Source organism: Gaeumannomyces tritici (assembly GCF_000145635.1).
Source record: "Gaeumannomyces tritici R3-111a-1 unplaced genomic scaffold supercont2.1, whole genome shotgun sequence".
NCBI classification, from domain to species: domain Eukaryota; kingdom Fungi; phylum Ascomycota; class Sordariomycetes; order Magnaporthales; family Magnaporthaceae; genus Gaeumannomyces; species Gaeumannomyces tritici.
This window is the reverse complement of record NW_008804545.1, coordinates 2,667,386-2,681,268: the sequence shown is the minus strand read 5'-3', so window position 1 is coordinate 2,681,268 and position 13,883 is coordinate 2,667,386. Positions and strand designations below refer to the sequence as shown.

The 13,883-nt window shown below is 57.8% G+C and overlaps 4 protein-coding genes across 4 annotated transcripts; 3 read left to right on the top strand and 1 right to left on the bottom strand.

Annotated features, from left to right (window-relative positions):
• The first annotated feature begins 140 nt into the window (after positions 1-140).
• GGTG_00859 (hypothetical protein) lies at positions 141-1,785 on the top strand. Its single transcript, XM_009218611.1, has 2 exons — positions 141-412; positions 485-1,785. Exons 1-2 carry the CDS (start codon positions 394-396, stop codon positions 1,060-1,062), a joined length of 597 nt encoding a protein of 198 aa, XP_009216875.1. The 5' UTR covers positions 141-393; the 3' UTR covers positions 1,063-1,785.
• Positions 1,786-3,946: 2,161 nt separating this feature from the next.
• GGTG_00858 (hypothetical protein) lies at positions 3,947-4,350 on the top strand (the record flags this gene model as incomplete). The annotated part of the gene is made up of 1 exon (XM_009218610.1): positions 3,947-4,350. The coding sequence occupies one exon, from the start codon at positions 3,947-3,949 to the stop codon at positions 4,328-4,330; it is 384 nt and encodes a 127-aa protein (XP_009216874.1). The 3' UTR covers positions 4,331-4,350.
• Positions 4,351-5,364: 1,014 nt separating this feature from the next.
• On the top strand, positions 5,365-10,369 carry GGTG_00857 (AGC/YANK protein kinase). Its single transcript, XM_009218609.1, has 8 exons — positions 5,365-5,954; positions 6,396-7,038; positions 7,131-7,253; positions 7,338-7,449; positions 7,586-7,790; positions 7,877-8,032; positions 8,103-8,554; positions 8,636-10,369. The coding sequence occupies exons 2-8, from the start codon at positions 6,996-6,998 to the stop codon at positions 9,207-9,209; spliced, it is 1,665 nt and encodes a 554-aa protein (XP_009216873.1). The 5' UTR covers positions 5,365-5,954; positions 6,396-6,995; the 3' UTR covers positions 9,210-10,369.
• On the bottom strand, positions 9,686-13,702 carry GGTG_00856 (hypothetical protein). Its single transcript, XM_009218608.1, has 4 exons — positions 12,444-13,702; positions 11,621-12,344; positions 11,213-11,519; positions 9,686-11,133 (listed from the first exon to the last, which is right to left on the bottom strand). Exons 1-4 carry the CDS (start codon positions 12,918-12,920, stop codon positions 10,893-10,895), a joined length of 1,749 nt encoding a protein of 582 aa, XP_009216872.1. The 5' UTR covers positions 12,921-13,702; the 3' UTR covers positions 9,686-10,892.
• Between the last annotated feature and the right edge of the window lie 181 nt (positions 13,703-13,883).

Genomic DNA, 13,883 nt, shown 5'->3' with positions numbered 1-13,883 from the left:
TGAAAAAAAAGAAGAAAAAAAAGAAAAGAAAAAAGAAAGCTCAAGTTTTACGATAACAACAACAGTCTTGCAAGCTTGGAGCGAACGATTCCCGTGATTTCGCGAGTTCAAGACAACCATGGGTCATCATTCGTGTTGCTCTGTGCCCCAAACAGCCAATTCCAGCAAATGATGAATGGGGAAACGTCAGTGCTGGCGGTGCCTGGAGCTCTGGCCCCTGCACACCCCGCCTGGCCACATACTGACACCCCTAGCTCCCCCCTCAGCACAAACATCTACAAACGAGTATCCCAAAGCTCTCTTGCGCTCGAGAAGGTCCAGAAATCCCAGCTGCTGCACATCTCGTCCACATCCGTGAGCACTGACTAGGCGCCATTCGCAACACTGCCCATCATGGCGACGCAGTACGAAGGTAAGTTGCCAAAACTGCGGGTTCCTGCAAACGTCGACTCATGGACTGACTGACCTCTTGCCCCCCCTCCAGTCGAGCACAACATCAAGTCGGCCGAGGAGCCCCGGCACAGGCGGCAGATTGACATGTCGACCTTTACGGCGCACCTGGAGCAGATCAGGCCCGGCATGGCTCCTTCGCAGCAGCAACACAACAACCCGCACGCCACGGCTAACCCGTCGGACCTCTCGACCATGTTCCGGCTGGTGCAGGACCAGCTCGGCACGCTGGCCGCGGACGCGCCGTCCGAGGAGAACCGGGCGCTGCTGGCGGGCCTGGTGGAGGCGCTCGAGGCCGACATCGCGCACCCGCCCTACGAGGCGCAGGGAGTGTCGCAGGCCTTCGTCGACGGGCTCGACCGCGTGCCCCGCAGGAGCCTCAAGCCGCAGGACGCCTGCCCCATCTGCGCCGAGCCGCACCTCGACGACGAGCACTGCCTCGTCGTCGAGCTGCCCTGCCACAGCTCGCACCGCTTCGACCTCGAGTGCGTCGCGCCCTGGCTCCTCAGCAAGGGGACCTGCCCGCTCTGCCGCAAGGAGATGGACAAGCGCAAGGAGCCCGAGCCCAAGGCGGACGACGAGGGGGAGGAGTACGACGACTTTTATGGCTAGGCGGAGGATTCAGCTTTTTTGAGGTCTATGGACTTTGACCCATCCTTCTATTGTACACATTAAGCATGCCTTCCTGTTGATCTTTGGCCATCGTATTTCCCCTTCAAAGCCATGGACACCCGTCACTCCTTGGCGTGTACAGGCCTCCTCCTCTGGCTGTCACGTTATTTCTTTTTGTTGCTTCCTCCACTGCGCGTCTGCTTCTGCTGTCCGGATGCCTTGCCCTCCTTCGCCTTGCCCGCCGAGAGGTCCGGATTCGCGGGGCTGAACTCGAGCGGGTTGCTGCCGTTGCCCGCCGTGTCCTTCTCCGTCTCGGGCTTCGTCTTGTCCGGGTTGAAGGCGGCGTCGTCCCGATGCGCAGCGGCGTCGTCGCCCCCCTCGTCCCCCTTGACGTACTCTTGGGCCTTGGGCTTGAGCGAGTCGCGGTCCTGGGCGTCCTTGTATGGCAGCTGGGCCGGCGAGGTCCAGTGGTATGGGCTCTTGCGTTGCGTCGCAGCCGCTGCCGCCAGCCTTGCAGGAGCCGGTATGGCGAAGCCTGCGGCGCCCCCGCGGTTACGAAGCAGGCGGGCGCCGGCTTGGCAGAGGGACTGAGTGCGCGACATAGTCTAGGTGGAGATACGGAGGTGGGTGCAGTCACAATCTAGATGGCGGATCGATTAAAGAGGATATCGTACAGTAGCTTGTTCCAGTTCAATACACAATATGGGCTAGAATTGGAGTGAATAGCACCAAGCTGTCTCGCCAAAGAGTCTTGACCTTATTGTGGTGGCCAACTGTGCACCGCGAGCTGCCGTTCTGCTGCATGACGTCATCGTGATGCTCAGTGTTGAGCTCCAAGCGTGCCAGCAAGCGGCATTTCAATCTTGGGCTAATTGGGAAGCCTAGGTACCTACCTATTTCTCAACGGCTCACTCCCTGTGCATCCTATTTTCTACATGGTACCTACCAGTGATTAGTTCGCCATCACTTATATCCATCCCCTCCCAAAATCTCAGCCTCGTAGCCCGACCTGCGTGCCTGCCCGGAGAGGGGCATTGACGAAGTCCACGCTGCGCGCACAGCCGTTTCGTTGCCGTCTCCGTTTGTATTACGGCATCCACCACGAGACGACCGCACGGCCTGCTACGATCCTGCGGCGTGCAAACTCTGGGCGCGTGTGGCGCTTCTCGCGGGCGCTCAGTGCGCGTTTTGTGGCCTTACACGCACGCAGATCGCCATCGTCGGCCGGGGGCTGGGCACGGAAATGTTCCAGAAACAGGGGGAGATCGCAGAGCAATCTCCTTGGTGGGATGCAGGGGCGCGAGCCGCTGCGACGTTGCGCAGACCCCCCTTTTCTTCCTTTTCCCTTCCGCTTCTTTGGCTCCTCGCATCCCAAACGTCTGCGTCTGCGTCTGCGTCTGGGCCTGGCCGCTCGTTTTCAGCTGTGACGATGCAGGAGAATATCTGCCGGAGACCGGGGGTTATTACCCGGTCGTTCATCTCCGACGGAGTTGACAGAAAAAGAAAAGAACAAACCGAAAGCAAATGAGGACGCAAATGAGAAACACCGCCCAGGCGCATTTGTCTTTGCAAGGGGCCCTTCTCTCAGCCACCTGTCCCAAAGACCGGGAGAGGCGCTGCTTGGCCGCGTCGGCATCTTCAAATCTGACCGGGGGAAACCCCAGAAAGCAAACACGTGGACACTCATGCCCACCCCCCCCCCCCCCCCTAACCAGGGCTAGGGGGAGAAGTTGAGAACTCCATAGTCCTTGACGGGGACGGCGCTGGCTAGCCTTCTCGATGCTACCACCGATACAGCATAGCAGAAAGAGAGAGAGAGTAAAGAATAAGAGGATCAATATTTTACCTCATCACGGCAGCTGCAGGACGCTTACGTGCGTATGGTTCGCTTCGCGGCTGGGCCAGGGACGACGGGACGTAACAGCTTCCATTGACCGTATGGTTATCTCATCGGGCGCTATTGGAGCCCACACCCTCAGCAGCAGGAAGCCAACGGCTGACACGTCTGATAGGAAACAAAACATTTCACAGGGCATGCCCCTGCCGTGCCTGCATGTCTGTCGTTATCAAAGATTGCTCACGTTTTCATGTCCTCTTTTGACCCTCTCGAGCCTAGAGCCAAAGTCATCTGTCGCGTGGGCGGCGGGGTGGGCTAGCATGGCTGGCATGGCTGGCAACCCACGGGCGGCGTCCCCTATTACCCTTTCCAGACCATTTCCGACTGACGCGGTTAGCGCTCACCTAGGTCGCCAGTGCCGTCTGCGGGCGGCACGTGGAGGACAAGGATGCAAGCCCTTTCACATGGCAGAGCACTGGAGCCGGAGGGATCCTGCTTGCCTGGGAGGTCGGAAAAAAGATGGCAAGAGTCAGGCGCCCACACGCTTCTCCCGCTCAGACGGCAGAACAGCCAACACAACAGTCAACAAAACAGCCAGCCACGACCACCAGCCCCCAACAGACATATCTCGACAAGACTGCATGCAGGCCGGACACCGAATGGGCTCTCGACGGGACGCCCGGTGGCCTGCGGCGGGGGGGCCTCCCGATATCACGAGAATGGACGGGGCGGGAACTATTGACACAAGCTTCGAGCTCTGATTATAGGCGGGCTAGGGATAACAGCAGCTGCGATTGAATGCCCGGAACGCTTTGGCCACGTGCATTACTGTGTACCTAGTCCGACTTACTCATGGACCCTGGCTAGGTTGGGGCGGTCTGCGGCTGGGGCCCTTCGCAAGAAATCTGAAACCAGCTTCGGGCCCTCTTGAGGGTGGTTGCGCCACTCTGATTTCAGGGATCAGGCACCTTAACCCCCCACTGTTCCCCATAGCCGAAGGGGGCGACTCACGGCGACGCCGAACGGTGGGTTTGTTGGCCTGCTCTTATGGCCGAGAAGCAAACAGCTGAACAGGCGGGCAGCAGCCGGCGCTTGGGGATTGGCTGCGCCGTCGGCCGGCATGAGGACACGACCAGGACGCAGGCACGCAGACGAGACGTCGGGTCGTCCCCCATCACACAGGCACTGGGCGGCTTCCCGGGGACCGTACACGAGATTGGACAAGACCAGGCTGGGAGCTCCAAGTGGCAGGTACCTGGGCAGCCAAGCACCCGAGCACACAAGCACCCCACCCCAGGCTTGTCAGCCGTTGCCTGCTGCCGAGCTGCGGAGACAAAGTGTCATCGATCCAAGGCGGGAAACCTTACGAGGCAGACTGGTCCGCCTCTTGGGCCGACGCACGCCGGGTCCCGGCGCGGAGAGGGGCCATGATGTTCTTGGGCAGGCCTGATTGGGCACGACGGAAACCATAAATGGTACATATCTGTAGCGTCGTGCAACGACGGTTCCGTCAGACCACCTCATTGCACAGGCAGGCAGGCAGGCAGGCAGGCAGGCAGGCAACTCACCCTTGATCGTGTGCTCCCCTCACCTTGGGAGATGCCGGATCGTGCGGGCAGCAAGCAGCAGTTGTAACAGCAACATGCCGCCCCCTGACACCAAGGTGAGGCGGTTGACGGTCGATGACCTCGCATGTACCTCCCCACCAACCTAAGGAGGTAGGCATTCGAAATATGCACATAGCGTCGGGGTTTAGGTGGGCAACACAGTGGACGCAGTAGACGCGGCAGACACGCAAACGTCTGTACTGCACGTAGAGTCTGGACCGTGAGCGTGGACGTCGTGGACCTAGAGGCCTTCTGGGCTTTTGCTAGCTCGCGGTTAGCGTCTACAGATACATCTGGACATTTGACCTATTGCGGGCAGTTCCGTACTTAGTGTCATTCCCATTACCTCGGTTGATAGGGCGACAGCAAGGCAGGTACCTGCCTACCTGGGCATGTAGGCCCGTCTCTTGTCATATCCAACTTCCGCCCAACTTCGTCCGGGCTGGGCAATCACTGTAATGCTAGGCCACGTATTATAAAGGGTATGGGTATGCATATGATGTGCCTGGGCAATAGCACAGATGTCATATTAGTGATCCGGCCAATTGCGTGGGCGTGACTCATCAGCCACCCGCTATCTCGCGTTTCCAAGGTCTGGCCAGATGATGGGTGGGCACTGGGGTAAGGAACGAGAGAGAGAAGGAGAGAGAGAGGGTGTGCGAGTGTGTTGATGGTTGATGCCGCCAGGCTCCGGCACCTCTAATCCAGGTGGTGGGGCCTCGCGTAGGTATGGTTGTGCGGTGGGAATCCGTGCGTTGCACCCTTGCACAGATCCACCGCGCCGCCACCTTTCAATGAATCCGTCTCCCTGACCGGGACTGTCCCCACTCCACTCCACCTGCCGACACCTGAGCCGGGAAAAAAAAAGAAAAAAAAGAGAAAAAAAAAGAAAAGAAAAAAAAAGAAGACGACGAGCGAGCCATGCGAAATCCACGTTGAGGGACGACTAACTAGACCGGGGCTAAAAACGACGATTATACTAAGGGGCGGGGACAAGGGGCCAAACCCACCAATCTACCTTTGGTGCTTGGCAGACGATCTCTAGGTTGAGGGCCCCTCTTTGGCATCGACATTGAACGATTGATGGTTGCGCTGCATATTGGGGAGATGTGAAGCGGTCGGTATGAGTGCAGCAGAGAACAAACAAACAAACAAACGAACAAACAGCAAACAGAGCGAGTGCCCGCCCGCCCGTGTGCGCCGTCAGATACGTCCGGGCTGCTTGCCTGTTTGGTGCCTGCCCTTGAGGGAGCTGTGCGTTGCACTGCTCCTGCGCTGCCACACCTGCCGCACTGCCGCACCTGTCTGCCGCAACCACTGAAAGCACCGACGCCCGCACCCGTTGCACCAACTACCAACTCCATCTCCAATCTGCTGCACAGCCAACCCGTCAGAGCCGCCGCTGGCCTCCATGCCTGGAACCTCTCGACTAGACCCTCTCTCTCGTGGTACGTATCGTCCGTTTCTGGCTGTCTGCTATCGACCTGCTCCTGCTGTCCCTATCCTCGGCCTCTCGCTTGGCACGCTGAGACACCACCGCCATCACACACCCAACACAACACACATAACACACACAACACCCACCACCAGCACGCACCCTGCCCCATTTGCACCAGTATCCATCGACGCCCCCCATTCTTCTTAGACGCCTCGACACTGGCGGCCCGCACGAGACAGCTCTGCATAACCCGCTCCCGCCGTCCTGGAGTTCGTTGCCATTCCTTTTCGTACAGCAGGCATTTCCGCCTCCTCGTGGTCCTATCTCCACCCCAACCGAAATCTCCCCTGGGACTCCTCCCCATTGCCTGCCGCCAATGACGCCTACCCACCCTCCCGTTCTCTAAGTCTCTAAGGGAAAACACCGAAAAAATAATAATAATAAATTCCAGACCGTACTATCCACACCTCTCTCCGCCACCATTCCCGTTAGCGACCGACCCGTCTCGATTTCGGCTACCTGCGCGAGCTTGTCCCACGCAGCACAACGGACCGGCAACACTTGAGAAATAAGACGGACGGAAAAAAAGAAAAAAGAAAGAAAGAAAAAAAGCAACAAGAAAAGTCATAAATCACAAGAACAAACACCAATACGGAATTCTTATCATATCGGGAATCACTTGTATCATTTGACAGGAGCGTCGTGGAAGAGGACAGGCGAGCCAGACGAGAGAAAGCAGGGAAAAATCAGGAGCAAGGCCGGAACAAGCCGACCCTCTCGTTTGTCTCGGTCTTCTTTGCGGCTCCTCTGCCGCCTATTAGACCTTCCTCCTCCCGCCCCATCGACCCTCCCGCCACGGATACTGCGCGCCCACCTCCGAACACGTTCCCGAGACAAGGGGGATGTGTCTTTGGTAGCAATCCTATCAATCCGACAACACCTCCCATCGAAGCGTTCGAGAATTGCACTCAAGCCCAAGCGGTCCTCGCATCGCTCCGGGCTACCCAAACGCCTCTGGACGTGACGTCGCGAACGCAGCGACGGAGCGGCCATGGGCAACAGCCAGGGCAAACCCGTCGAGTTCGACGGCGAAGGCAAGCCGCACCCCTCCCTGCGCCTGGCCCGAATGTCGGGTGCCGAATGTTGTGGCGTAGGCCCGGTGGCTAATATGGCTTGCCACCCGCAGTGAACCTTAACCACTTTCGACTCCTGAGGGTTGTCGGCCGCGGCGCCTTCGGCAAGGTGCGCATCGTCGAGCGGAAAGACACGAACCTCTCGTTTGCCCTCAAGTACATCCGTAAAGATGAGGGTACGATAAACCATCCTCCTCCACACCCCTTGCTTGTGCGGGCCAGCCATCTGACTTTTTTATCTCGATACCGCCTCTATGCAGTCGTCCGGTCCGAGAGCGTTCGAAACATTATCCGCGAGAGACGCATGTTGGAACATGTCAATCATCCATTCATATGCAACTTGCGATACAGCTTCCAGGATATCGAGTACATGTACGAATCTCACCGCCCCAACCCGGCTCGTCCTCCCCAGACTCCTTCTAGTGGCGACGATGACGGCGGCAGTGGTCACAACACTGCGCCTACAGGAATTGGTCGCGGCTAACGCCAGGAATGTGACGCCATCCAGGTATCTCGTTGTGGACTTGATGAGCGGCGGCGACCTGAGGTTTCACATCTCCCGCAAGACCTTTACCGAGGAGGCTGTGAGGTTTTGGATCGCGGAACTGGGGTGTGCCTTGAGGTATGTCCACGGCCAGGGCATTATACATCGCGATGTAAAGCCCGATAATGTGCTGTTGGACGCCGATGGTCACGTACATCTGACGGACTTTGTAAGTCTGCCAACATGGCCAACATATTCCCCGCCACGACCAATGCTCCTGCTTGCTAACCAACTCGGCCCCTCCACCCTTCTTAGAACGTGGCATCCGACATAATCCCCGGCAAGGTCCTGACAAGCAAGTCGGGAACACTGGCCTACCTTGCTCCCGAGGTATATGCAGGCCGAGGCTACGATGTCAAGGCCGACTGGTGGTCTCTCGGCGTGCTATTCTACGAGTGCATCTACAACAAGGTATGCCCGCCAAACCAAACTCCCGGCCTAGGTACCGGGATATCATGGACAGCTACTGACCCAGCATCAGAGGCCATTTGAGGGAAACTCCGAATCCAGTCTTAGTCAGAACATCCAGGCCGCCAACCCGAAATACCCAATCACATCGCCGCCCGTCTCCCTATCCTGTCTGTATGGCATCAGGGATGCTCTTGAGCCTGTGCCGGAAAGGCGGATGGGTGCGACCTGGGAGAGCTTCACCCAGCATGAATTCTTCGCCTGCATCGACTTTGAAGACCTGGAGCGGAAGCTGATCGAGCCCATCTTCATCCCTTCGTCCGAAAAGACCAACTTCGATGCGACGTATGATCTGGAAGAGCTGCTGCTGGAGGAGGCACCGCTGGAGGCCCGGGCCCGCAGGCAGAAGCCCCGCGGAAGGTTAAAGGACGACGCCACGGAGAAGGAGATTCGCGAAGAAGAGCTCTATCGGATGATAGAGAGGGACTTTCAGCCGTTTGACTACACGCTTGCGGCATACAAGAAGTAGGCACTCCTCGAGCACTCGGCTGCGAGCACGGCTGGTTTCACGGGTCTTGCAGAGCTAACAGGCGTTGGGATCAACAGGATCACAGAAGGCGGGGAGGCACAACCGGGAGCCCCCCAGGGTACGGGCCCGGGCATGGCAACCAACGGCCCGCCCCAGGCCCTTACTACAGACGAAGCAACCCAGATGGTCAACGACCCGTCATCCATCAACCGACAAGCATCGTCATCCTCTCAGAGGTCGCATCGGACTGCCGGCAGTGGTGGCGCCAGCGGCGGCGCGTCATCAAGGACGCGCAAACAGCCTCCGGGCCGTCTACCGCCGCTGCCACCTTACCCGACAGCGTACACAAACGCGCAGAGCAACGGCGCAGGGCTTAACCGGACAGGCCTCGCCGGGAGCGCAATGGTTGGGAGCCCCACAGGCGGCGTCCAGGTGACTTTGGACGGGGCAGGCTCTTGGTCCGATCTCGCACGCCAGGACGCGACTCTGCCTGCCGACGCCGCTGGCGCGGGCAACGACGATGCCAACGGCGGTGGCGGCTTAGGTGGCGTCTTCGGCTTCTTGAGCCGCAAAAAGGGCCGGGGCAACAGCCCTAAGCCCAAAGAGAGGGGTGTGTTGGGCAAGGAGGGTGCCAGGCAGGTCATTGGTTAACTCCATGGGTCCATTTCCGCTCCGTCCCTGCCACCTGTCGGCCTCTGTGCATCGACGTGGCGTCTTGCCAGTCCCATGATTGGGTGACTCCGGGGGACCCTCGAAGTTGGGCAGGTCCTTTGGGCTTGCCCTTGCAATCATGGAGGAGGACCACACACCCCAATAAAAGTCAGCTTGGGGTCGTGAACTCGCTCATCTCACGCACCGACCGCCCTGAAGCCAGCCACACGGCCGTTGGCCCCGCACTGGCTTTTGTGACGAGAGACATGGTTGCGGGGACGGGCCGGTCGGTGGATAGGCCTCACATGCGCCCCAAAGCTTGGCCATCCGCCCACCTGTTGGGCGGCTGTTTCGGGATGCCGATGCTATCCAACCCACACCCCGCTCACCATCCACTCGTCCGCGGCATCGCTTCCGGCAATCCGGAATAGCGTCCCTCGCACACCACATGCCAAGCTCGCTGACTACTCACGGCGGGTTCGGCCTCGTGGCTGCTGCGTGGGCTAGCCGTGGGGGTCCTGCCAGTGACGACGGGGGCAGCCGCCGGGCGCCTAGTAAACTAATATAATCTGTTTGGTTAACGACTTGTCCGAGGCGAATCTAAATCTTCATATTCTTATCATCTTCTCTGACGTTGGCGTGGTTGGCTCTCTGTTGTCGCATTTTCCTTGGTTCTTTTTTTTTTTCTTGGCCACGTACGAGCTTGGGATGGATGCCTCTTGTCCGAATTTCCCTCCCCTCATGCATATGTTTTGTATCTAGCTTTCAGCTTTGGTAGACTGGAGTCGACCTCCTCGCGTCAGGTGTCGCACCGGGCTGGTCTGGTCATATTTTACATATACCTAGCAGTCCATCTTGGGACCTCTTACTCTTGCACTCTTCTTTCTTCTTCTTTTCTTGTGCGGGTTTCACGTTTCCGGACTGCCAAGAGGTCACTGCCAACTTCCAAAGATACCACCTAGTTCACTATCTCCCTTCCATGTTTACCGTGCTCCTTGCCAAATCAAAACAGGGAAACATTCCAGAGTGGAGATGAGGGTGTCTGCCAGTAAGGAAGGGGGGGTCCAGTCGGCAGGCCTACACAAAAAGGGGGTTCTCGCACCGATAGCCATGCCATGTTTGAGCGAGCCAAAAAAAAAAATACAAATTTGCGTTCAAACACACATATCCCGTCCAACATGTGAAGTACCTGGACTACCCAAAAAATGAAAAGAGACGGCCGATCTTGATTCAAGATTTGACGAATCCTTTTTTTTCCTCCCCAAAGACTAGGAACAAATGACCAAGCAAATGAACTCCAGCGATCCGTAAAACAGGATGAACCTGAGGTCACACAAGGGGGCCAAGTTCATACTGGCCCGAATATCCTCATTCAGGTTTAGGTGGGCGTTCCGTGGGCCCTCCTAGATTTTCTGAATGGGCCATAGATTCATCCCTCCTCCACCCCGAACTCGGAACGCCGATGATCGCAGAGGCGAGGGGGCTTCGTCCCTCCCTCTACGCTATCCTTTTATTTCTTCCGTGGTCGGGGCAGAGTCGGCCATACTCCCATCGAGAATTCCCAGCCAACATCAGTCGTGAAAATAAGACAAATACCGATAAGCCGTTCGCGCCGGGCGCCAATAGGGAATCAAGAGTGGTGAAGTACAGTGTGGGACCCATTCCAGTCCTCACTACGACTCGCTAGCTTGACTTGGCCGAGGTTGGCAATATTTCGACGGGTTTCGACGAAAGCCCGCTGATGTCGCATTCGGGAGCGTCGCCGTCCTTCTTGCCGAGGTACTTCGTCATGACACGCTTGAAATCTTGCTGGTCGACGACGGCGCCATGACCTGAGCACTTTGCCTTCTTCTGCAGCTCGGAGCAGAGACCGTCGAGGTCGAAGTCTCCATTCTGCACCTTGGGGCAGTTTTGCAGTTGCTCCCTGCATGGCGGTGATGGTTCGTATCAGCAATCGCGTGGCTTGGTCAAGGGATAAAAACACAGGCGTCATGACAACATACCAGATCTTGTTGCATGTCAGCAGTTCGCCCTTGGCCTCTGTAGGATCGTCGGCCTCCTTGGCCGCGTCGATCTCGGCAATAAGATCTTTCTTGGGGACAACAGGGCTCATGGGGACGTTGAAAGGCGTTGTGAAATCCACGTCCCAGGCTTCGTTGAAGAAATGGTCACCGAGCGTGCCGTTTGTGCCGAGGATGTGATCCTGAGGCTCTCTGTAGCCGCCAAAGAGTTGAGGATCGAACTGGAAGTTGTTTGCCTGAGCCAGCCAATCGATGTCGTTCATGCTAATCGAGGAAAATTGGCCGAAATCTGTACGAGCTGTCTCAGCAAAGCAGTCCACAAGACATCATGCATGGCTCAGAACTATCGGTGCGGACGAGGGATAAGGCTGCGACAGGGCGTTGATTTACCTTGACTGCCGCTGATGCCAGCGACGCTCTCCTCGCCAATTGTTGTCAGTGTGTCGACGGGCTTGAAGCCCATGGGCGACTGGGTGTATGGCTCAGGGGAAGTTCCGCACGACGAGTTCGGTCCCTGGTGCGAGGTCGACGACGCAGACGGCGAACTCGAAGAGGCAGCGCCCCCGGCGCCGAAATTCGAGTCCACGCTGCCTCTGGATGCATTGGCGACATTCGTGTTAGTGAGAGGGGGGCTGAAGATTCCAGAGAGATCGTCCTTGGACGTGTTCGCTGGTGCATTGTCCCTGTAGCCGTCGTTGGGGCTGCCTTGGTTGCTCGGGGTGTTGGTGAGCGACGGGGTTTGGGAAAAGGACGGGGAACGCCCGGTGGCAACTCCGGCGTCATTCCCGGCGGGTGGCCCAGGGAGGGATCCAAATCTGGGGAACTCAAACTGGAAGTTGACATCGTTGATGTTGTGAACCATGGGGTTGCCAAAGGTGGTCCTTGATGCGGTAGCAGCCTGCGGGCGGGCACCGCCCGATAGACTGAGGCGCTTCTTATACTGCTGGAGTTCCAGGTTCAACCGGTCGACTTCAGCGCGAAGATTTGTGTTCTCAGTAGACGTGGTCTTGGAAAGCGCTTCCAGTTCTTCCACCTTGAGTTCGAGGTCCTTGACATGCTTTTCCTTTCTCTCTCTGAAAGCCCGCTGGGCGGCCCTGTTTTGGGCCTTGCGTTTCTGTAACACCATATGACGGTCAGTAAATAAGAGAGATTGCGAGCAAAGGCGTGAACTGCCCGGGGAAGCCGCTGTGTCGTTGCGGTTCTGATCCCTTACCGAAGTTGGCTCTGATGTAAGCGGCTTGCGGCCTGGCTTCTTTGGCACCTTCTCTGTGCTCCCGCGCCTCTTCGCCCCGTTCTCCTGAATGTCGTCCTCGTCGTCCGGGTGGCTCCTCTTTTCAGGAGAGTCGGTTCCCTCGGAACCACCAGTGGTCGACTCGGGCGCTGTGCCGGCAACAGGCAGATCGCCAATCATCTTGAGGTCGCCGGTGGTGTTGTCGTAGAGGGAATCGTCAAAACTGGTGTCGCCGGCATCGAACGAGTAGTCGTAGTCGACGAAGGGGCTATCATTGATGGAGAGCGTATCGCCTGCATCAACCGGGGACCTTGTGAATGACGAAGGAGAGAAGGACTGGGCATTGCCGCCGGTGGTGGGCGAATTGGCCGCCCGGCTCGAGTTGAGGGCGGCGAATAGCAGGCTCTGCTGCTGCGGGGTCAGGATGAAGTCGTGGCGCGCGTTGCCGGTTGATGTCATTTTGGCGAGAATGGGCGGGACGGGGCGCCTGGTTGCGCAAAGGAAGCGTGAAGATAAACTCAAGTCTCGAGACGGGTGCGCGCGTGCTCGCAAGGAGGTTGAAAAGGGGAATGGGCTTAAAGACGCCCGCTCTTCGGGAGCAGCAGCACCCCCAAGCTGGCAACGATGGAGAGTGGCTGGCGTCCCTTCGGTCCTGGTCTTGGGCGCGCCTGGAGTGGAATGTGAGGTGTTCTGTGGCGACAATGGGACCGGCGACTTTGGTGTAGGAGGTCAAAGGTATGGTGACGACAGAGACGGCGTGCTAGGGGCAGCTTCACAGGCGTGCGGAGTGCCTCGATTGCGTAGCTGGTGGAGTTTGACGGGTTTGGAGGGGAACAGGCGAGAGAGTTGCGGCCTCAGACAGCAATGCGCGCCTCTTCTGATGACACGGCCGCTCACCTGACAAGGTAGGGATGAGGCGACAGGAAAAGCCACGCTAACAGGGCATGCAGCTGCAACAATTCGAAAACGGGACTTGCAAGCAGGTGGCCAAACGGTGTCGAGGCTCGACGGAACTGGGAGGCGAAGCTCTGTGCAAGAGAGGGCGGTACAGATTCCTTGATTTCCAATTTGTCAGCGGGGCATGGAAAGATCTAGGGAGCCATGGAGGCACGGACTAAAAGCTGGAGATGGATGGGTCTTGAATGGAGCAGAAGACCTGGTCGCTTACCCGTTAGCACCCTCAGGGCGGGCAAAAAAAAAAACATGCACTTCCAAAAACGCTAACCTATCCTGTAGGATGTTTTATTCGTTTTATTTTATTTGTCCTCTTATCTCCCTGCCCTCGCACCTCACAAGATCCTTGTCCCCGTTTTCTTTTTTATTATCATCACTGCCATGGTGCACAGTCAGCACCAAGTGCGAGATGGACCACATATTAGAGTCACCGCCGCCAGTCGGGTGGGCGCAATGCAGCACTACGCT